General features: G+C 38.4%; 2 protein-coding genes across 5 annotated transcripts in view; both read left to right on the top strand.

The window, feature by feature from the left end:
* FAM135A (family with sequence similarity 135 member A) overlaps nucleotides 1–9313 on the top strand; it is a 79690-nt gene extending 70377 nt beyond the window's left edge. For all 3 annotated transcript variants that reach the window (XM_010405604.4, XM_010405600.4, XM_010405612.4), the window contains 4 exons: nucleotides 2810–2961; nucleotides 3866–3976; nucleotides 7029–7142; nucleotides 7893–9313. In XM_010405604.4, the coding sequence (XP_010403906.3) occupies nucleotides 2810–2961; nucleotides 3866–3976; nucleotides 7029–7142; nucleotides 7893–8098 (583 nt within the window). In that variant the 3' untranslated portion in view covers nucleotides 8099–9313. The remainder of the gene's footprint in view (nucleotides 1–2809; nucleotides 2962–3865; nucleotides 3977–7028; nucleotides 7143–7892) is intronic.
* Nucleotides 9314–12780: 3467 nt separating this feature from the next.
* On the top strand, nucleotides 12781–23627 carry SDHAF4 (succinate dehydrogenase complex assembly factor 4). 2 transcript variants are annotated; one of them, XM_010405587.4, is made up of 3 exons: nucleotides 12781–12882; nucleotides 15215–15367; nucleotides 19843–23627. In XM_010405587.4, the coding sequence occupies exons 1-3, from the start codon at nucleotides 12843–12845 to the stop codon at nucleotides 19950–19952; spliced, it is 303 nt and encodes a 100-aa protein (XP_010403889.1). In that variant the 5' UTR covers nucleotides 12781–12842; the 3' UTR covers nucleotides 19953–23627. The 2 variants fall into 2 exon arrangements, with proteins under 2 accessions (XP_010403889.1, XP_010403876.1); XM_010405574.4 differs by lacking the exon at nucleotides 12781–12882 and adding an exon at nucleotides 13011–13176.
* Nucleotides 23628–23939: the final 312 nt, after the last annotated feature.

Raw genomic sequence — 23939 nt, 5'->3', positions numbered from 1 at the left:
GAAGCGTGATTCAAAACAAATGCAATTTGCCTTATAAAAGAGCTGTTTGGTAAAGAATCATGGGAGGCTTTAGGTTGAGGGGGCATCTGGAGGTTATTTGGATCAGTTACCCACTCATACCAATGCCACCATCAAAGGTAATGCATTGGAAGCACGTCAGGTTGCTCAGTCATACCCATTCAAGTTCTGAGTATCTGCGAGGATGGAAGCCCTCCCAGGTAACCACGCAGCTAGGGAATAAACCACCTGCTCTTACAGTGTAGTTTCAGAAACTGTTTTGCACATGTCAGGTCTTATGTAATTTCTGATGACTTGTATTGGACTTTGACCTCAGGTGGATTAATCAGCTTGTCATCCTCGTCTCTAAGTAACATTGGCTCATTAAAAAAAGGAAATTTTTTAATGCTATGTGTATAGTAAAACATGTGTTTGTTGTTTCAGCACATCATTGATTATGAATCTTGATTGATTTTTCTTTCTACCATGAATTTTTATAGTTGGACTGGGTTTTTGTTTATTGGCACAGAATAATGAGGTTTTGCTGTGTCTGATTTTCTAGTATGATCTGAATTGGTAGACTTGTATCATAAAGCATGTATAAAAACGATAATTCTGTTAACTTCAGTGTGTTAATGATGCATTCAGAAGATTGTAATACTGTCACCTAGTGCTCATTGCTTTTGCAGAGCATCCCATGAGTAGGATGGATTACATTCCTGTCTTATCCTTTCAAGACCCTATTTGAAGGGTTCTCCTTTTTCTCTGCTTTTTGATTTGAGCAAATTGTTAAACCTTTCTCTACTAGAAAACAAATTTAAGGCTTATCATGTGTTCACCTAAGCATCAGAATTGGACCACAACATACTACTGTAACCTCTGTTTTATTTCTAAGTCTTTTCCAGTTAAGTACAAGTGTTTAATCTTTGAGGTACATTCACATAGCTGATTGTGAGCACCCGGTTTTCCTTAAAATGGGTCTGCCATGTTTCTGAAGTTTTGGTTCAGGTATGCCCTTATTCTTAGGGATGATAGAATTGATAGATGGATTTCTGAATTTTTCACAGAAAATGCCCTTTGTTATGGTACAATATAAGAGTTTTTCATCCCTTTAATGACTTTTAATAAACACTGTCTGAACTGTAGGAGAACTGTCAAGAGAGTATCTCTGCTAACGTTCAGATCTTCTGTAGAAAACAATGTTTTACTCAAGAGAAGTTACATCATGCAGATCATCTTCAGGATCAACTGAGTTTCTGTGGTCATTTACTTGTTCTTAAAGAAATCTGTAGTTTTGTTGTTCTTGCGTGGATTTCATGAAGTACTCTAAGAGAATAGTTTTAAATTTTAGTATTCAAGAGAGCAGCTCAGTGTTTCATTTTGCAAATGCACTGCTGTTGTGCTGACACCTCAGAGGATACATAATCTTTCATTTCAAAATTAGTTAGGCAAATATAGCAAGCTGAGGCAAAGAATTTCTCATACAAGTAATTTTGAAAATCTATTAGTAAAAGTAACTGAGAAGAATATACATACATGCTTAAACTATGTATTAATAATGAACAAAAGGCCTTTTTCTGTCATAGGAATGCATAATTGTTTAGGAGTTCAGGGTGGTTCTGCCATTCTATAACCAAATGTTTGAATTTTTGTAATTTACCTTTAAATTGGTGTTTTCCAAGGCAACAATTCTTGCTTGGGAAGCATTTGAACAGTCAAGTAATCTTTTAGCACTGTATTTTATACAGATGTTACAGGAAGCTTTGTTTTAGCTACTTTTGTTGATGAATGTAGTGATACAGAGCAAACAGGAAGGATGATCTTAGAGGTATAATATTGTAGCACATATGTGATCCAGCAATGGTAGTTCAATTATACATAATTTTGGATGGTTTTCTGTTTTCACCATATCCTGAGATTGCATCCGTAATGCAGGAAGGCATTTTTCCTTCTAACTTTATGAGTCTGGTCCCTACCATATACTTTTAAGTCAGTGCCTAGTCTGATGTGGTCCTTACCTCAGCAGGGATCTGTAAGCATAATAACTATAATTGCTTAATTTTGTAGTGTCCGTTTTAAAGAAATGCCTTATATAGACTTACATATGCAACGTTAAGCACCTCAGATTAAGTAATATTTATCTTAGATACAAGAAGCTAAAGAATCCTATCCATCTTTCCCGGAAACACCTAAGAGTAATATTCTCCTGACAGAGACATATTCTTCAATTGCTTGCTCAAGCCAATAATCACTTCTTTTGGTCCAACTGCTCAGCAGATCTGAGATGTTGCTTCTGTTTTTAAATAATTAGATCCAGTTAAGTAATGGTGTTCCCCCTTATTAGGACTACCTCTGGAATCTGTCTTCACTAGATTGTTTCAGGAATGCTCGTACATTTATCATACTGAGTGCCATCACATGCAAAAGTAATGATTTTTTCAGTCATACATGGCTGATAAAATATTTTCTGAATAGTCGGTGCTACAGGAAATGAGCCCAGAAATAATCTTGGGTTTGGGTGGTAGATGCTGGTGGAAGGATAGTTTGGTTTTGCTAGCTTTTCAAAAATGCTGTATAAAATGTTTCTGGAGAAGTTCAAAACATGTTTGTAATGAGTTTGTGCAGCTCAAGAGACATGGACAAGCTATGCCTTCTGTATGGCATAAAATACAGGTTCTGAATGGAAACGTTTTATTAATTTTCTCCTGTGCACTTTTAGCATTTCACGACACCGGTTTTCTTTTTCTCCGTTAAAAGAAAAAAAAATCCTGCCATAAAATTCTGTGTTATATTGCTTCTTCTTTTTAAACAGCTTTATTGGACACTCACTGGGTAATTTAATAATCCGTTCAGTGCTCACAAGACATCGATTTAAGTATTACCTCAACAAACTTCATACCTTCCTGTCTCTGTCTGGACCACATCTTGGTACCCTCTACAACAGCAGTGCTCTTGTTAATACAGGTGACGTATTCTTTTCAGTAGTGTAAGTTTAGGGGAAATACTGTTTTGAAATGCACTTAGCAATTTCATGTGGGGTGCACATTTCTGCATTACTGTAATTACGAGAAACTGCATATTTCACTGTCACAAGAAGAGAGAAAGGTTGTAAAAATAAAGTGTCAATAAAAGGCATGTGCAAGAGATGATTGGTGTAAGTATTTTCCAGTATGTTTGGTTCAGGTTTTCTGTTACAGCATAAATAAAGTCCAGTTTTAATCTGTTGAGCTCAATTTACTATAAACTGAATTTGAATATACTTAATCTGCCAAACAATTAGATAAGGTGCATTAAAATAATTCTGAACTCTTAGTGTCTTTTCTCTCTCAAAAATGCCTTACAACCTGCAGTGTTTTTCTGCAAATGTGCATGGTGAGGGAGGCAAGATTTTCTGAAAAGCCAGTTAGCCACCCGGCTCATTGACTAATAAAGAGAATATAGCACCATAGAAAACATTATACTGTGGTATTCCTGTGAGAAAATTCTGCTTCCTTTTTTCAAGCTACATTTAATGAGTTCAGTTTAGAAATTGGAGAAGTAATGCCTGTTGTTTTTTGAACATCAGAATGTTCTAATATTATATAAATTATCAAAATAGAATATGTATATTCTGGCTTACTGTATTTACACTTTCTGGAAGTTATTTTTTGTGGGCAGGCATGTACAGTAGTGGAAATAAAGGCCTTCATGCTTCATATAGATAGGAAAGAAAACGAAAATTTAAACTGTTTCTGAGCTTGACAATGCTTACATGAAAAGTAAAATTAACATCTGAGAGGCTGTTATGAACTTTACATATTATACTTGTGTTTAATTAGTTTTTATATTTTATTGTGAATCTATACTCATGTTGTACCTAACAATGCAGGACTGTGGTTTATGCAGAAATGGAAGAAGTCTGGTTCTTTATTGCAATTGACATGTCGAGACCATTCAGATCCACGAAAGACATTCTTATATAAACTTAGTAAAAAAGCAGGTAAGCTTTCTTAATGCTTCCTATCTCTTAAAGGCAACTGTGTATAAATGTGAATAGGAAACCTAAAAAAAAAAAAATTATTTTCAAAAAAGCTCCTGTTTCAGTTTTAATATTTAAGAGTTACTTTAGTCCTGTATGCTTCAAGTAAACAGTAAACCATTTTTTGATCAGAACTTGAGTGCAACCAATAGTTAAATAGGGGATTTTTTTAATATCTATCTATGAGCCACTGTGTGGCGAGTCAAGTACATTTCATACACATTTAGGATGACCTGTTTCTGTATCTGCCTTTCTTATCTATACTATAAGTGTAAAATTTGACTTTAAAGTTTTTGCTAAATGGTCTTTTATTACCTCATTAAGATGGTCAAGGAAAACAAAAACTCATTTTCGAAAAGGAAGGAGAAGTTGTACTTAGCATAATAGCTAAAACCCAGATTAGATTATTCATACTGTATAATTCATACAGTTTTCTCTGGGTTTAATATTCTTATTTCAACTGTTGGCCAAGAACGCGTTTTCCAGTGGATAATGTGCCAGCAGGCGGGTAGTTTCCATTAAGCATTATAAAGTTACTGAGGATTCATCTGACAGGTGTTTCTGAATGTGTGTCAGTCAAGCAGTTGTGGAGCCAGAGATGCTTGTGGTTTTTTGTGAAAAATCTGGGCACACTCCTACATCAAAATATTTCTAGGTTGTCACAGCTGGAATTTTGTTAAGAGCAACGAAGTACAAAGATATGGGCAGGAAAAGACTGGCATATAGCTCTTGAGGTGCTTGAATATAAAATTTACATGACTTGGAAAAAGCAGAATAAAATAAGGAGCAAGAAGAAAAATTATAGGTAAGATAGGAATATTGATCAGAAATTGGTTTTAGAAAAACTTGGATTTTTTTTTTTTTTACCCTCCTCTTCAGAATCTACTATCACAAAGTGATTTTGTTGATGATAAGGTAATATTTAAGGCTGAACTGGTATTTGAAGGTGAACTCAATCTAGCTTTGCAGTCTTTTGAAAATAAAGGTTTGAATATAAACAGAAGTTGTGTGAGAAGTTACACACTAGATGCTGAATAAGACTGTGGGACCCCTCTTAAGAGAATCAGATTAATTAATTAGTTGGCTTCAAAAAAATTCACATTGCATGGTTTTATGTGTATGTATCTCAACATGACTAGAGACACTGTCATTTGAGTATTATTTTCTGTTGTAGAAATGTGACATATTTTCTGATGACAGACGTTTATATGACAGGATTTTTGAAATACCTGGATAGCATCGTCTCAAGAGCCATCTGCATTTCAGGCTTTGTTTCTCATAAATAGTAGAAGGAATATAGAAGTCTTCAGGCTCAGTTTCTGCTTTTCTTTCTTACCAAAGAGATGGAAAGAGCTATATTTTGGGCCACAGCCTCATATACCATCTTGTCTCCAGGTCCCTCAGTGAGTTCGGTGTAAGGGAGAAGAAAGGCTTGGGGAGAAAGGAGAAAGAGATGTGAAAAATTAATAATTTTAGATAAGGAGAAAAGAAAGTAAGTTTTATGCTTCCCTCATAGAGAAGGAAGAAAGTTTTTCTTTGAGGTGTGAGTTAATATACGGTATGTACGCTGTAGCTGTTGGTGCCTTTAACTGTTGGTATCTGTACAAGGCCTGCTTCTGTCCTGTCATCTCTTTCTTCACTCAGTGGGCATACAGCATTGGCTGTGCTTGACTCTCAGACTCAAGGTGAGAGGCATTTGGGATTCCCCAACCCACAATTCCTCTTTCCAGATTCTCGATACAGGGAATTTGTATACTGGTCTCTATAGGGATTCTAAACATAAGTCTTTCCAGAAGTCACTTAACCCCAGGGTACATGCAAGAGATTGACAGCACTGTTGAGAAGTGTAGCCCTGATTTTGCAACTTCTGTTGATTTTTGTAATAGTATAGGAAAATAGGGGTCTAAGATGAAGAAACATCTGTTGTTGCTTAATGTGGTGTCTTGTTTGGACATTGGCTTTCCATCTGGGAAAACCCCTAAGGCAGCAAAAACTAAAATTTGCTGTGGATCCAGCAGGTGGTGTTTTGAGGGTCAAGGTTTCAGCTACGTTGTTGTATGGTGGCTTGTGGCTCTAGATTTCAAATTTGCCAAAGAACATACCTGTTAAGCACATCCTCCTGTTGCTTAACCCCAAAATGGATGAAGAATAGGTAAACAGTAAAACTCACTTATCTTATGAAATACCCTATATACCTTCTTTGCTCCTGCTGAAGATTTCGATCAAACACTTTTCTCAAAAGGAAAAATTCCTGATACTTACATCTAAAATGTGATACTCAGAAGGGGCTGTTCTAAGGCAAACTATTTTCTTAAAGTGCTTCATTGTGTTTGGCCTAAAGCAGGTGGGCAGCACCAGAAATCTGCTGCTGCTTTCTAAAGAAAATTTAACAACTAAATGTCTTTAAGGACCGTAACTGTCATTACTGGGGGTTCCTACCTTTGCATCATTCTACTATTAGCGTGCTTGTCCAAGAAGTAGGAAGTCTGGGTTTAGTTATAAAGGTTTAATTATACTTCAGGTGTTATGTTGGGTGGATCCTGCACCTCTGCTCAAGCTGGTTAAACCTTACAGTGAGGCAGTGCCTAATAGAGGCACCTGCATTAGGTGGGCTGTATCATGTATGTGTCGGTGCTAGGCATGAATTCTAATGCAGCTGTTGTCTGAAAAATCACCATCCATCTTTAGGTTTCTTTAAGCTATGTGGAGGCTTTACTCTCTTCTGTACAGCCAGAAACCAAGCACTGTATTCCTAAGAAAAAAGATGAAGGTTTGAACTATACTTAGTTTAATGGGAAACTTTACAACTGAGCCATGACCAAGTGTATTAAATATGTACAGAGAAAAGGCTGGTACCAAACATCTCGTTATTTTGTAGCCCTACCTATTGTAATTGATTTTTCTCCCTTTTTGTGCAAGATCCTGTATAAATTAGTGCCAAATATCAGTTGTAAAATGTTTAATTATTCTGTAGCAATAGATTTGCTGTAAGTGATAACCTTTTTTCTTGTAGGTCTTCATTACTTCAAAAACATTGTGTTAGTAGGATCTCTGCAGGATCGTTATGTTCCTTATCACTCTGCTCGCATTGAGATGTGTAAAACAGCTTTAAAGGATAAACAATCAGGTAATAAATATCCTGCAAAATAAACAAACTACTCGGGTTAAAACCTCACACGTATCAATCCCATTTCCTCCCATTTAATTTTGATTGCTTAACTGAGGCACCTCTATTATGTGTTTAGAAACTCTGGGCTTACTTTGTAGTAGGAGAGAGAGAAAATCCACGTGGAGGCTGACTTGCTTTCTGTATCTGTCCTGTTCTATTACATGCAGATGGAGATGAGACTGAACAGGTTTCTAACTTACTGACTTTGCTGAAAGTTAGGTGAGATAGACACAGCCCTTCATGCACTGTTCCATGAACAGGGAGGACAAATAATTTTGATTTCTGAGGATATCAAATTGTAGCATCAAGCCCTGGGCTGTATTTAACTGCGGCTTAATAATAGCACTGAAAGAAAAGGTAATTTTTCCATAATCAGTTAGGGCCAGTTGCTGTATTTACTGCTGAGATATCCTAGCACAATTGCATTCTATTATTATATATTAACAAAAAACTTTAGTGTAATAAATTATTACTGATAAGTGCATTCTCACTATAAATGTACAAATACTAAAATGCATAGCTTCAAATCATTTCTCCAGCATTTCTAGAGGAAATTAAACTTTCTGTATATTCTATCTTAACAGAGCCACAGCATAACACATTTCCTTACTTCTCTTACTCTGGAATGTGTTCATTTTGAGTTCAAGATCAAAGAATTGTGTTTGTTTCTGGCAATTCACACAGCACTACTTTTCTTTTCCTCTACAGGACCAGTTTATGCTGAAATGATCCAGAACCTGCTTCTGCCAGTTCTTCAAAATAAGGAATGTAATTTGGTTCGTTATAATGTAATTAATGCATTACCCAATACAGCAGATTCTCTCATAGGGAGAGCTGCACACATTGCTGTTCTTGATTCAGAAATATTTTTAGAAAAATTCTTTCTTGTTGCTGCCCTAAAATATTTTCAGTAGAAAAAAGCATTGTAAGAGACTTGGTTATTACCTCATTAACAGATGAATTCAGATAATGTGTGGTGTTAAAGTATAGCTGCAGCTGTATTTTAAGAGATATTTATACTTTTTATATGGAAGATAATTTATATCATCCACACTTAGGGCTTTTTAACATCAACTTTACTTTCTAGGTAATGTGACTGTGCAATATTTTTTTATTTTGTTCTTTTTACTTTTCTATTACTTTTTCTTAATTTTGGGTACCTAATTATTTGGAGATTAAAGCACAGTGTGTACTTTTGTTTGGTTGGTTATTGGCTCTCAGACAACAGAAGTCGATGTTACTTGGCTACATTTTACAAGAGGCTTTAGATGCCAAAAATAAATTGGATTTTAAAATTCTAAGAATGTCTTACGTGTTCACTTGTCGTATTTTAGCACTGTAGGAAGTTTAACTGGAAACACAATGAGCTGCTAAAATACTGGATATTTGAAAATGACTGTATCTGCTACAGCTTAACAGTTTTGTACAAAGTCATTACTGTCATTGTTAAATATGTTATGCCTGTGGGAATATATTTTCTACTGATCTCAAAAACATCTTAGTTTACATACTCAAATTTTATTACTGGAACTTTTGTTTTCAGAAGCAAATGGCAACTAAGGATTTTTGAATGTTCAATGACAGCTGCCTTCAAATAATTGGGGTTTTGCAAACTATATTAAGATGGTTCCTTACTCTGTCAGTTCTTCAGATGAACATGGACAATTTTACATGGACTTCCTTGTATGTACTTAAAATAAGTAAATGTTATAAATTTCTGCAATACTTTTATGAACTTAAGCAATTTTTAAATATTGTTAAAATGTTTTATTGACTATAAAGTATTGTAAATATAAATCAATACATCTTCAAATGAGACAATATTGTAAACTTTACCTGTTTAGTGACACAGATAAAATGTTTTTGATATACAGGAAAGTTAAAGGTCTGTTGACTTTCTACTGGTGCTGAATAGCGTTGTTTGGTTTCTCCTTCCTTCCCTTTTCTCTGTTTCAAACAATAATTCACTAAAGGTGGGGGGAAAGAGTTCCATGTGCATTCACTAATTGTACACTAATTGTAATGAAAATTTTTTGAAAAATACAAATTTGTTGTATAATGCATGTTTATTTTTAGCATTGTGTTATTGCATCTGGTGTTAATAAAATGAACAAATTACTCTAATGAAAGCAATTAAAAAAACTGAAATGTTCTGCTAATTACCAAAATTCTGGGGAGGCTTTTTTATATATAATTAATAATTTTGTACTTTGGAAATTAATATAGCAATAATAGTATATATAGTGAAGTGATTTTGCATTTGATATGGAATGTTGTATCATAGTCTTTGTAACATATGGGGCAGGGGTTCCCCATAATTTACAAGGTGCTCAAATGATCATCTGAGCATCTACAGTTCAGCAATGTATATACTGCAAAGAGTACTTTTATTAGAGTTGTATTAGGCAAGTCCTTATGGCACAAAGATATCTTTAATACATTCTCACTATAACAATGCCGATTTTTATTCATAATTTTATATTATGATGATGCTATTAAGGTCTAAATATTTAAATTATGTTCTGGTATCTCAATTGTCTTTTATTTAACAGAATTATTGGATTTGGCTACTGGCTAAACTTTGAATATCTGTTTAAGGGAGCTAAAGTTACAAAATATTCCTTGATTCATAATGAAGACTTTAAACTGTTTTTAGGAAACAAGTATTTAGATAGTTCTGTCACTGTTGAAAAATGTGTCTTGCTTTCTGTCTCTGGAAATCTGAAAGTGTGAAGCATGCTTTTGTGATCAGAAAAGCAGAAGTATCCTGACAGAAGTAGCCACTTCTTTTTCTTTTCCTTTTTTTTTCTTTTTTTCCCCCCTTTTTTTGGGTTGTGGGGGTAACAGTAGATCCCATCCATTTAAGGCAGCTTGAATTAGGTTTGTTCTTTGAGGAAAATGGATGGTGCAGAAAGTTATGTGGTATTTGCATGTAAGTTTATCAAGGAACACAGCAAATTAAGAAAATATTAAATTCATTCTTTCTTAATTGTTATTGCCTACTCCAGATGTGGTTTGGTAGCCCTCTCAGTACCGTAGCTTTTGTGAGGGCTGTTTGACACCCCAAAGTCCCAAAGGAATGTGCCGTTTGACAGTAGTGAGAGGCGTGATGACCCCAACACGTCCTTGGAGCATAGGAAGTTCATATTTACTTGCAAACTGTATAGTCACTTGCAGTTGCTCTCTGAACAACACATGCAGGCTGGGATATTTTGGACAACTGTGCATGTGTTGCATGGCATGTTCCCCCTACTCCTGCAGATTTCTGCCTTCTCTTTCCTAGACTAAAATACAGACTTGTGTACACATAAGTCAGTGTCATCTGATGCAGTAGCAGCTATAAAGTGCTGCTACTCACCATCTCACCACTCCTCTGTTTGAATGAGGGCTTCATCTTCCTTTAGCAATAGTGACCTCTCCTTCATGCAGGTATCCTGCAGCTGCTTGAAAGAGAATTATGCTGATAACAGAATGAGAGGTAAGAACTGAGGTCTTAACATTCCTTTTGAGAACTGTCAGTCTCTTGTTCCCTGAAGGCAGTAGGCTGGTAGTGTTATTTCAAAAAGCTCTCAGTGATATTATTAGATTGCTGCATAAAATGACATAGTGTCTGCACTTCTCTTTCCATGTTGTGTATATAAATTAATTCCTTGGGTTGTGTTTGAATCCTTAATACAAACTAAACTTTCTGTTCCTGTAGATCTAGGAATTACTACTACTTTGGAAAAAGAGCTTGCATTATACTGGAAATCACCAGGTTTTGCAGCAGAGCCAAGAGATTTGACATTGATGGAAAACTTACTCTGTAACCATGAAACAACCTTGTTTCCAAGCCAGTTTTATTTGTCCAGCCCTGACCAGGTGTGGTCTTCAGATAACCAAGGTTCTTGATATGGTCTCAGAGGCAGAGGGGGCATTTAGGCAATATCAGTACACTTGGTGCCCAGGGCAGTGCTGGTTCTAGTGCTTTCCAGATAGCCCCCAAGACCAGTACATTGGGCTCATCTGAACTGACCTGCTGCAAGCTTCGTGCCAGCTTTAAGTCTTTTATTCCCCACTTTGTAGAACAGCAAAGCTAAATACAATATTGTTTGTGTCATCTCAGGAGGCAAGCTGCAATGCGAGAGATAAATGATCAGTAAACAGAGGAAGAAGAACAAGGAAAGAAAACACTCAATCACAAAGTAGAAAATTCCTGTGGTGTATGCTACACTTGTTTTTACCAGTGTTAAGATTTATTACCTCCTTAGCCAAAAGATCTAGAAATTAATAATTCAGAAGTTAAAAGTGAATTTTGCATTTTTACAGCAGTACAATAAATAAAGACTAGAAATATGTTTTGAAGACAGTTAATTTTTAGGTGGATAAACAGTACCTCATTAATCTTTCATTGCTATTTCATTCTTACCATTTGAAATTTGACATGTATGCATGTGCGTATGATGTGTGCATACATGTATGATTTTTCATGGATTGTGTGAAGTGGTTTAGGAGCAGAGCTTACTATTGCTTGGTGTCTGCAGACAACTTGGTACGTTTTTTTAAGGGAAGGATTTCATGTTTTTATTATATTGAACACATAAATGCTAACTTTTTGAACTTTGGTGAGATCCATTTAGGTTTTTTTCTTGCTGCTTTTGGGCAGAACATTTTTTTCTGCATTAATCTTTATTCACTCTGATCTAGAGGCCCAGCATCTTGCTGTTAGAATAAAGGAAAGGGTTTCCATTATTTTCAGTCTCTAATGTCTAATTAGCCGTGTTAAAAAAGGTGATTGAGAAAACGTCACTTGTAAGGCAGTCAGTTAAATTTAATCACTTTCAGTGTGTAGGCATTGCCAGATATAGCACAGTAAACTCCAGGGAGTGCTGCTGCTCTATAATTTACCAAGATTTACTTAAACCTTTCAGATGTAAACACAAAGTGATATTTTAGATTCAGATCTCCCAGTTTCTTCTGCAGTTTAGTATCTGTGGACAGAGTAAATTCTGTTTTATGTAAGAACAAGGTTAGCTGGAGAAATTTGAAGAGTGACAAAAAGCAAAACTTGCCGTATTCAAAACATTAACTGGAGCTAATTAACTGGAGCGCCACTCCATGAACGCAGGTGTTACTTATCCCAGGATTAGGATACTGAGTGTTAAAAGCAACATCACTGGTTAAACTCAGAACCTGGAAAGATGCCGTGTGAAAGCACAAGCACTGTCTGTGCATCACTGTGGTATTAGCCAACATTCCTTCATGTCCTAAGCAGCCTTTGTGTATTATTTGAAAAGTGTACAATTTTTTTATTATTAAAAAAATTTTAAAAAAAAACCTGGACTGCACTACACACCGGGGAGAAAACGGGTTCTTGCAGCACTAGACTCTTCACTGCATGAAAGAAAGAACACGTCTTTGCTCCAGGTTTGGCGACGGGCGGAGAGAAGAGTTACAGCGTATTTCTCGAGCACCTCTGTGAGCCCGTAGCTGCCCTTATCGGGACCGTGGCTCTGTTTACCGGAGGCGGGGAGCAGCCCGGGGGGCACGTGGGAGTTGCGAGGCCGCCGCTGCAACCGTGACCGGGGCCGCGTTCGCCGCCCGCCCCCGGCTGGAGCCGCCGCCGCCTTGGGCGCCTGCGCGGCGGCGCTGCCCGCCCCGCACGCCTTCGTTCTGGCCATGGCTCTGCGGCTGCTGCGCGGCGCGCCCGGAGCAGCGAGTAAGAGGCGGGCGAAGGCGGGAGGGCCCGCGCTGTGCCGCGGAGGGGCTCCCCGGCTCCCCTGCTCTCCCTCCCGCGGGGAGTGACGAGCGAGGGGTCGGGGCCGGGGCCGCCGGCGCTGGGGGAGCTGGACAGCCCCCAAGATGGCGGCGGATGAGGAGCGTGACACGCCCCGCTTCCTCCGCCCGCGGCGGCCGGGCGGCCGTGGGGCCGTGGGCTTGCGCAGCTTTCCTCACACGCTTCATTACGGTTTCCCTGTTCGTCCTCCCATCCCTTCCTCCAACCGCTCCCCCGGTATTAATATTCTCCCCTGTATTGCGAACCTACTGCTGTCGGGCAAATCTTTTGTTACGGAGGTTTTCTTGCCCTGTCATTGCTGCATACTTAACGGCAGTAAAATGTTAAACAGTGGTTTGACGTTTGGAGAATAGCTGGAGGAGACGTGCTGTGGTCCTGAAAGTTACTGGTCCGTGCCCTTCACCTGAGGAGATTCAGGTCCTTTGTTTAAAGTAAGGCAGACTGGGTAACAGAGCCTGTCCCACAGGCCTCAGCTTGGGCCGTTCGTCGGGTGCTTCTCTCTCCGTCAAAAGCTGAGGTTCTGTGATGCTATTGATAAAATACTCTTATGTATGTTAATGGAAGATCTGTTAAAAAATTGTTGTTAGGTGTTTGTGCTCTGTTTGGCTGTCAGGTTCATGGCAGGATGTAGCTGATGCTCTAGTCCTCTGAGCATCCCAATGTGTGCCCAGCTCCCACTACATGGATAGCTTTGTTATGATAAATCACAGTCTGTGGGCTGCTTCAAAAGATGGGATATTGGAGTCCAGCAGCTTTAGAGACTTGGGATTTTCAACTTCAAATTCAGTTATATAATTAATAAATGGGAGGGCTTTGTAACAGCATATGAAAGAGGAGAGAATCAAAGAGCAGTTTGTAGAATGTGGTTTACTGATGAAGTTGATAGTTTGTCTCGTCTTTTTCAGAGATGTTTAGTGTTGAACCTTTGTCACCTCTCTGTCAAGAAGAGTGTATTTTGGTCAAGAATATCAAGTAAATCCATCAAAGAAAATGGATTTTGCCTCTCTTGACTGAGATAATCAATTTCGTACCAGTACCTTTTATTTGAATTGGACTAGAATACCAGCTATAATTTAATTTTCTAGCTAGCTTTTCTTTTAGCTTACTGAAGAATGACAAGAAGCTTGGCAGGAATAGAAAGACCCAATGTTTGCAACAGATTAGATCCTTTACTGTTAATAGTTTGTTATGTCATGCTTAAAGGAAAAAAAAATATTACTCCTTTGGGGCATTGGCAGCAGATGGCGGACATAATACAGTTTATGTGGCTGTAGGGTTTGATATTAAAGATGTGGTATTTTAAAATGAATGAATATGCTGGGAATACAGGTGAGTTGTTAGTTGGTATATATTTACATATATATGTCAACTAACAAGTTGACAGTGCTTGAGAAGGCTTCCTGATTCAATCTCCTCAGGAAGGTAGAATAATAGTTCTTTCAGGTACTTTGCACCCAGCTGGTACAGGGAGGATTTCTGAATCTTGCTTCATAAGAAATGTGAGAGCTGCTTTAGCTACGTGTCCATAGCCAAAATAGTTTTAGTGGATAGTTTATGCTTACTGTGGACATTTGGCTTTTTAACTGAAATGTTAGTAGGACTTTAAAGGAAAAAAATTAATGCTTTTAATGAAAGCATTTGCATGCAGTTACATAATTGAACTTAAACACACTCAAAGTTTTTCCTGCTTTTGACTACCAGCTGAATTATTTTACCATCCTAAGGGAAGCCCAGCTATCCTCTGCCGACATTCTGGGAAACCTGTTACTAAGGGAACAATGTTTTATTTTTTTTAAACTTTCCTTTAGGAAAGCAGAAGCTTTTTCTGACTAAAAAGCTGCTGGAAATGAGCCAAGACCTGGAAATCAGCAGGTTTCTTGGGGGAGGTTAGGATTTCTCCCGGAAAGCAGACTGTACTGGTCTATGCTAGCATAATTACTGTTTAGGAGTCTAAAATACAAGAATGTAACAGCAAAGATAAATTCAAGCAGTTTAAAATATACTGTTTATGTGAACTGAGTTATACAACTAACACAGTTTTGCCTACATATGTTTCTAGGGCCAGAAATAATTATCTGTGCTGATTTCTTAGGTGTTCATGAGTTGAATGTTAAATAATTTTTAGAGTTTGTTTTCCTGTCCTCCACTCCCTCATTCCTGAAGTAGGTTTTTTTCAGAGGTGCTCTGGACAGTCACAGCATTACTCAGTGTTAAACTCCCACATTTATGCTACTCGTGTCTGTTTGCTTGATAGAGTCATCACTTCTTTGCCACCTGCGGAGCAGCTCCAGCTCTAAACCAGGAGGAAGATCTGAACCTGCTAAGCAGCCCCTTAAGAAACCAAAGTTACCAGTAGGTCGGTTTGATGAAACAGAAGAGTCCAGTATAGAGAAGGAGCCCCTGGAAAGTAAGTTATGTTTTACAAAATTGGAAGGTGTGTTTTAAAGGCAAGACTGTGAGATGCTGTGCTGATGTCAGTTTAAGAAGATGACAGGCATTCAGCACTCTTTAGAATCATTTTCTAAAAGCTTACTGGTTCTGAAAAAAAACCAGAGAGGTAGGGCAATGGGCACAAGTTGCAGCAAATGGTGCACCAGGGAAGAAGTCTTCAGAACAGCCGTGGTTATGCATTGTAACAATTCACCCAGACTGGGGATTCCTCTGCTCTTGAAGATGGGCAAATTTGCCTGGCTGTCCTAACTTAGTACCAACCCTGCCTTGAGCAGGGCTGGTGCCAAGTGCTTGCCAAAGGTGCCTTCCACCACCACAAATCATTCCATGATTCAGAGAAATGTAGCTGGTATTGGTCTGTAATAGTACAGCTGTGAACAGTGGCAGTAAACTTACCAGGGTACCAGCTACTTTGTATTATTCAAAAGGCCTGTTTTATTTCTTAGTCCACAAAATATTTCTGACTCATGCTGCATTTCGTGGCCAAGATTCCTTAATCTTGCAGGTAGTTTTTTGTAAAGAAACAACTGATACTGAGTTTACTGAGCAGCTCGGTGGGGCCTGGGCAGATCTAACAAACTGGTATTGGTGTTGTGTTCTGGTGACCGCACTGGGACTGCATGGTGAGAACCTGACAAGATTGGCACAGATGTATCACTGCTGAACTAAATAGGAACATACTTTTTTTGTCAGATGGGAGAAGGACAGAATCTCTTTCTTTCTTCTTTTTAATTAGCCATCTTCACTTAACTAAAAGCAGTGCTCATGCTTTGTATAACTCACCATAGTATGATATTCTGCTACAGTTCATCAGTAGCAATAACCCATGTTTTTCTATTTTGAGGTCTCTAGGACAAGCTTTTTAGTGTATAAATAGATTACTATAAATATCCAGGTGACAAAATTATTGAAAAATCCTAGAATCATAGAATGGTTTGAATTGGAAAGGCCCTTAAAGGTCATTAAGTTCCAACACTCTTGCCATGGACAGGGGCACCTTCCACTAGACCAGGCTGCTCAAAGCCCAGTCCAGCCTGGCCTTGAACATTTCTAAGGATGGGGCATCCACAGCCTCTTTGAACAACTTGTTCCAGTGCCTCAGCACCCTCACCGTAAAGAATTTCTTCCTAATAGCTTATCTAAACCTACTGTCTTTTATTTTAAAGCCATTCCCCCTTCTCCTGTCACTACATGTTCTTGTTAAAAATCCCTCTCCAGCTTGTTTAAAGGCCCTCTTCAGGTACTGGAAGGCTGCTAAAAGGTCTTCCCAGAGCCTTCTCTTCTCCAGGCTGAAGAACCCCAATTCTCTCAGTCTTCTCTCAGTCTGTCTTAATAGGAGAGGTGCTCCAGTCCTGTGATTGTCTTAATGTCCTTCTCTGGACTTGTTCCGACAGGTCCACCTCTTTTGGTGTTGGGGGCTCCACAGCTGCACACAGTACTCTGGGTGGGCTTTGGGATTTTTATTTTTTTAAAAAAAAAGTATTTTTGATACAAGAACTTACAAAGAGGCAATGCAAAGAATAACTTTAAACTATTTGCAGCAAATTAAACACAAATTTCTTCTGCCCAACATGTTCATGAATTAAACATTAACAAGTTGATGAAATATTTTCTTCTTATTCTTCTATATACAGAATATATTCTGCCTTACCATGTAAACAGGAAGCCAGGTCTGAAAGCACTAACATCCTGGGGAAAAGAAATCCAGACTGATCTATAGTCTCCAAAAGGAAGGCAGCAGAGTGCCCACTGGAAGCAGAATTTCCTTCATCTGTAGATAGTACTTCATGAAATCCTTCAAACACATTAATGTGCCCTTCTGAACAGAGCTGGTAATTGCGTCAATTCTTGGGATGTATTCTTCTTGGATAAACTTGGATAAAGTCATTTTCCACAACTGGATGTGATACTGTTTCATGAGAGCATTGCCACTCACCTCCAGAAAACTAAAAAGTAGCATAGCTGTCAGAAGCTGGATATTCAACATCCAAGCAAGCCAGCATCATGCATAGTTCAGTCCATGAGGATATTATTTATATTTATATTTATATTTGTATTTATATTTATATTTTTTATTATTTACATATACTTCTTTCCATAAGGCCACCAGAGTTGAATGATGGCAGCATAAAGACTAATCATTCCTGACATTCATTTAAGAAACTGATCTTGTTCTTGCACCTTAGAATCCTTAATTTCATATCCAGAATCCTCAGATACTCTTCCACAGAGGTCCCCTGTGGTACATACAGGGTAAAATGGCACTTTTTGTGCAGCAGAGCTAAGAAAACGTCTCCAACTTCAGAGTGTATTACCTTGAGGCCACCACAGCCATTGGGAAAGCTGCATCATGGTGAAAAGCTACTTCTGCTTCTCCTTCTTTCACAAATTTATTAGCAAGTTTGTCGTTATATTGTTGTATTACAGTATCATCATTCTTGTATTATAGAATCATCTCCACGCAATTTCACATTGTGGCTCACTTGAGAACTAACTCACAGTTGGGGTTACTGTGTAAGCAGCTGTTTAATTCTCGTCTTTTTATTCCCAGGAAAGTCAATGCCATCACTGCTTCATTTAAAACATACATAATCAATATCTTTTATTACTTGTTTAGGTATTCCAGGTTTGGAGCAAGACTCAAGGTTTCTTTAGTTGCACCTGTATTTTTTACATGTAACATCACCAATAGTTTGCAAACTGCCTGTTGTATTACTAGGAAAAAACTAAGGGTTGAAGCTGGATGTTGGAATTCCCACTGTTCTGTAGAAATGTGTATTGTGGAGAAATCTTTTGAGCATCTGCATCTACTGTCAGCACATCAGTAGTGCTTTGACATTGGGATGATGACATGTACAAAATAATATTAGGTGCATTTGCACTCCTTGTAGTGCCAGAGGTGCTGAAATACTGACGTTTCTTTTCCTGGTCTGCATCAGTTACGAAACAGGCATCCCAGTATGTTATCCTGTATAGCCTGTAGCTGCGTGAGTTTCCTCCATCACTTTTCTTTTTGTCTGCTGTCCAGAATTTCTGTTGTTGTCTGCTCTCATTTTCAACCCTGCACCTCATTACTTGTGTTGCCCACCAGGGCTGAGTTAGGGATATGCATGAGGGAGTCCCAAGTTAGGTGTATTTATGGGAAGCTCTGGAGAATCAGTGTGGCAAGGGGCATGTGGGGTACTGTGATTTTCTGGGAGCCCCGCAGTCTAGTGCAGGATGAGAGACAGCCTAGGGTGGTGCTGTGCCCACAAATACTTAATAGCTTAATGGCCTGAGTTAACTATTCTTAGGAGAAAGCCCTGAGTAAAGGTGCAGAAAGTAGTGTAAGAATGTTGGCTGAGGTGCAGAAAGCTCTGTGCTGTTTAAGAAAGTAGCATGAGCTGGCGGGGTGCTTCTCTTTTGTAGCAGGGTAGGGGGTTGGATGAAAAGCCAGACATGATCTGGCAGTGTGTGATTGCAGCCCATAAAATCGGCCAAATCCTGGACTGCATCAAAAGCAGCATGGCCAGCAGGTCAAGGGAAGTGATTCTCTCCCTCTGCTCAGCCCTCATGAGACCCTGCCTGGAGTGCTGCGTCCAGCTGTGGGCTCCTCAGCACAAGAAGGGCATGGACCTGTTTGAATGGGTCCAGAGGAGGGACGCGAAGATCATCATAGGGGTAGAGCATCTCTTCTACCAAGACAGGCTGAGACAGCTGGGGTTGTTCAGCCTGAAGAAGAGAAGGCTTTGGGAAGATCTAACTGTGGCCTTCTGATGCCTAAAAGGGGTTCAGTACCTTAAGGGGGTTTGTAAAATGAAGGGAGTTTTCATACAAGCAGTGACAGGATAAGGGGCAATGGTTCTAAACTGAAAGAAGGCAGGTTTGTATTAGATGTTAGGAAGAAATTCTTTACTGTGAGGGTGGTGAAGCACTAGAACAGGCTGCCCAGTGAAGCTGTGGATGCCCCATTCCTGGAAGTGTTCAAGGTTAGGCTGGATGGGTTAACCATCCAACCTGGGATGTTTTAAATACAAGACTAATAGAATCTTGAGTAAAATTCAAGCTAAAATTAAAACAGTGCTTAAAGTTAGAGACCTGAACAAACAGCAAGTGACCTGGGATTTTAGATTTAGTGAACATAAGTACAGCATACCTGAATGATGCAAGTTCTGACTTGAGAAACTCTGGTGCTTTAATGCCTCTGGACATTCAGTTGCCTCTTTTTTTTCAGAAATGAATATGATCATACATATTGCTGATTGTAGTAAAAAAACCAGAAATTACTTTTGTAGGATTCTGGGAAATGTTTAACTCAAGGCTTCCTTTCAAAACAAAAAATAATTGATTTTGTATTTGAAAATGAAACTAAAAGGAAAACATCATCAATGATGACATCTTTGTATTTGTCAGCATTACAGAAATTTTAATGAACTTTCCCTGTTATTTTAGAATTCCCTGATGGAATCAATCCTACTACAAAAGAGAGGGGTGGACCTAGAGGCCCTGAACCTACACGATTTGGAGACTGGGAGAGAAAAGGACGTTGTATAGATTTCTAATATTTAAATGTCTGTATTGCTAATAAAATATTTCTGGTTGCTGAAAAATATAATGTACAGAAAAAATCTCACCTGGATTTGTCATTGAGCTTATTGTTTCTGTCGTGCCACCACATTCTGTCATGTGATGAATTTTCTGAATAACACAATGTAATTAAACACAATGCTGCAGCTCAGATTATGGAGCTGTTAGTGGCTCAGTGTCTGCCTGATCTTTTAATGCTATTTACTCTGTGCAAGTATAAATGCAAGTATAGTGGTGTGAGATTGGTAGTCAGGTGCTTACTGAGATGTATAAAGGTTTGTATTTCTTCATTAATGTAAAGATTTATGTGGTGTTGTAAAAGTGTTGAAAGAACTTCACATTTTATGAAACTGGACACCATTCATCAAAAGTAGAACCAGCTCTGAGGAGATCAGTAGGTCACTGATTTCACACAGTGGTTCGCTGATAAAAGCCCCTTTACTCAAGAACCTTCCCCTCTGTCCCCATTGCTGTGGGTTGGGTGTTTCTTCCTGTTGGTAGAGAAGGGACAGTCTTGTCTCTGATTGAGGACTGTAAATAGCACAATGGAGATGGAGACTTAATTTGGAGAGGGTCAGCTCTTGATTGCTGACCAGTAGAGGTGCTCTGTATGCAATTCTAGGACACTGTTCTTTATCACCTGTTTTCTTCCTGCTACTTGCATTTTCTTTTGTAAGTGGAGGTGCCCTTTTGCGCATGGGCTAAATGCTGCTTGGGAAAATGCAGCATTACTGCCTGAAACCTTGTGGTCAAAGGGGACAAGTTCTGTTAGGTGATCTAATATTGCAGGGGTTAAAACTAAGTTATCTGGCATCAAAGTAAGTATCTTTCAGTCACACTGAGCTCAGTTCTTCATTCAAGAATTTGCCTAGTCATAAGTACTGTAGTAGAGGAGTAGTAGAGGGCAAATCTACCACTTCTGTGGGTACTTACTAATGAGAGTAACTTGTCATTATTGAAATGTGTGAACGTGTGCTCTATTTCTATGCAAGTTCTTTTTGATAGCCTGAACAAATGGGTGTTCTCTAGTCTCAGAATCAGAGAAAGGTGTGGGGTTTGCCCAGCTTTGCCTTTGCATGGTTTAACTAGAGCATTAAAGTGTGTTGGTCTTGTCACAAACCTGCGCAGCCTCCCCTAAAACTCACTTGACTGGCAGCCAGTGGGGGAGCTCCTTGTTGACATCTGACAGTTTGCGTATCCAGTGTGTATGTCATGGACATAGTCTTGCTCTAGTTGTGAGTTTGGATGTTTGTCTCACTGTGATGATTCCCTACAAACATACTGAACCTGTTCAGTTAAACATTTATCAACCAAATACCTCACTGACAAGCAAAATGAGATTAATGAAAGCCTGTTCCTCATAAAGGGTGTGAATTAGTGGTAATTACATTTTGAACCTTTAAATTCTGCAGCATGGTTTGGATACTGGAAAATTGGTTTGTATTTATATCTAATTCATTCTAGCTTCCCTTTTGTAGAGTGACAGATCTTTCCAAAATCTATTGACATTTTCAGTTACCTAAAGATAGGTTGGGTCAGCTATCTTTAATATATGCTGTTTGTTAATTATTTCTAATAATGTTTTGCCTTTTCACTTGCTGGTGTGTTGGAAAATACTTTCTCACACAATACATCACCTTTTCAAATAGGAAGTGGAAATTTTAACTGGAAGCTTCTGCCTTTTCTGCATCATTATTAATAGGCTTAACTTCTTAATTTGCAAAGAGGTGGTAAAATACTGCAGTTATTTTAATTTTTAATTCTGAATCTTCTCCATGGATTGTTGCATGACTTCATTATCTTCACATACCAGGTTTTACCCTTCCCAGCACACACTCCATGAATGTTTACCTAGTTCCACTTCTTGGCATTCCTGCTTTTCAAATCTAATTGCTTTCTTCAGCATCTGCTTCAGGTGCATTACTCCCTGGATGGAGGACTATGCTGTTTTGATTTAGTAGACAAGGAACTGGTCTCACTTTTCCATCATTTTCCTTACATTTCAGTTGGTTATCTTCGATCTCCTTCAGCTTTGTGATTAAGGGCTGACACAAGTGCTGTCCAGGCCCCTGCTTGTCTTCTTTTATGCAGGTGATGACTGCTGCTGTCAGAGCCACAGGCAGGCAGTCCTTCCTGTCAGAGCTCAGGCAGGTCCTAGATATTCCCTGCTAGCATCCATGAAGTACCTGGATTTGGGAGATAATTCTGAAAGCACTATCATCTGTACCAATAAGACAGAGTGTCTCATAAAGGCAGGGATTTTGCTTTCCATCAAAAAACAGAGTCACAGAATAGTTTACATTGAAATAGACCTCTTAAGATCATCAAGTCTGACCATTAACCCACCACTGCCAAGTCTGCCACTAAATCATGTTCCTGAGTGCAACATCTACATATCTTTTAAATACCTCCAGGGATGGTGACTCAAACACTTCCCTGGGCAGCCTGTTTTAAGCTTGACAGCCCTTTCATTGAAGAAATTTTTCCTAAAGTAAAAAGGTTGTTGTTAACCCGTGTAATAAATAGCTGCAAAGGAATTGATGCATGGAAACAGAGGATACCACTTCAGTCTTGAGCAACTTCAGGCCTTTTTTACCACTTCCAAGGCTGGTGCCAGTAACCACCAAGTATTTGCTTAACTTGTTTATGGAATGTGTCAACAAGACATAGGAAACTGAACATTTGGGCAAAATAATATGTAAGAGCCAAAGAGTGGATGCCAAGGGGCCCTCGTATGTCGTCTGGCAATCTGGCATTTGCCAAAGAGAGGAGCCCAGGGCTCCAGTAATAATTAAGCACAAAATCCTATGGTACTGCAAAATCTCTTGTGGTACTTGTCAAAGTAATCATAGTTTGAACGTAACAAACGATACAATGATATTGTAGGGTATAAATGATCATTTCTCTTTGTTTTCTTGCAGTGCCTGCAGTTGGGAAAGCAGCACTTCAGCACTTTCGGGGCTGTCTTCCTGCTCTTCCCAGATAATTACTGTTAGCAATTCACTGGAATTTAGCATTAGGGTAAGAAAATGGCTTGGGGCATTAGGTGTTAGATCAGCGATAGATGTGTTTTTATCATAAAGATACGTTTTTATCATAAATACTGATTGAATCTTTTTTTGTAGCTCTTTTTGTTAGTATAAACAGCGAAAAGCAGCAGGGGTTGTATCCTAACATTTCCTGTTAACTTTCTGGGAGGCAAAGGAAAATTGTTCTGTGTGTATAAGCAAATTCTTGCAGTACTGCAGGATGCTTGCTGCTCTGTTTCATTTTCTTTACTAAAAATCTGTATGTTGTGTTTCTGTAGTAGGTTTTGTCTTTTAAGCTTGTTTCTGCTATTCGGCATAGATACATTTGGTACATTATTAAAATATTGAAGCCTGTATTGTTTGAAGGAATTGCACCATAATTACTTTATTACAAAATACATGAAGTTTCATTTTACAGATAAAGAAAATATTTGCTATATATTGCCTTGTTTGGAAAGTATGTATTTCAGTGTTGATTTTAATTAAGTTAAAACACAAGATACCTAAGAGAATCACTGTAAAATTACCTGTGATGGTAGCATGTTTGTAAAGGACCATAGAATGTTGTTACAAATATTTACTACTTTTTCAGTTGACTGCAATAAACAATGACAAATTTCAGTGGTCTGTAGTGACAGATGCATTATGTGCCTTTTTATGACCCTTATTTTGGTATTTTTATTGAAAAAGCACCACACCATCTTGTTCTGAAATGTCAAGAAAAGGAGGAAAACTGCATTCATTTATAAGAGAAGATTTAGTAGTTCTGTGGTTTTTGTATTTGTTCATGAGTCAATAACGTAGCATCAAGCATAGCAGAGCATAAGGAAATTATTTGAAATGTGTCTCTGTGTGCTGATGGAGATGAAAACCATGCACATTTGTGGTCACTTTCTTGCTTTTGTAAAATGCACTATAAAATACCTTTGCTTA

Source organism: Corvus cornix, chromosome 3 (genome assembly GCF_000738735.6).
Source record: "Corvus cornix cornix isolate S_Up_H32 chromosome 3, ASM73873v5, whole genome shotgun sequence".
Lineage (NCBI taxonomy): Eukaryota > Metazoa > Chordata > Aves > Passeriformes > Corvidae > Corvus > Corvus cornix.
Note: the sequence above shows the minus strand (reverse complement) of the source record. Positions and strands in the feature narration are given on the sequence as shown.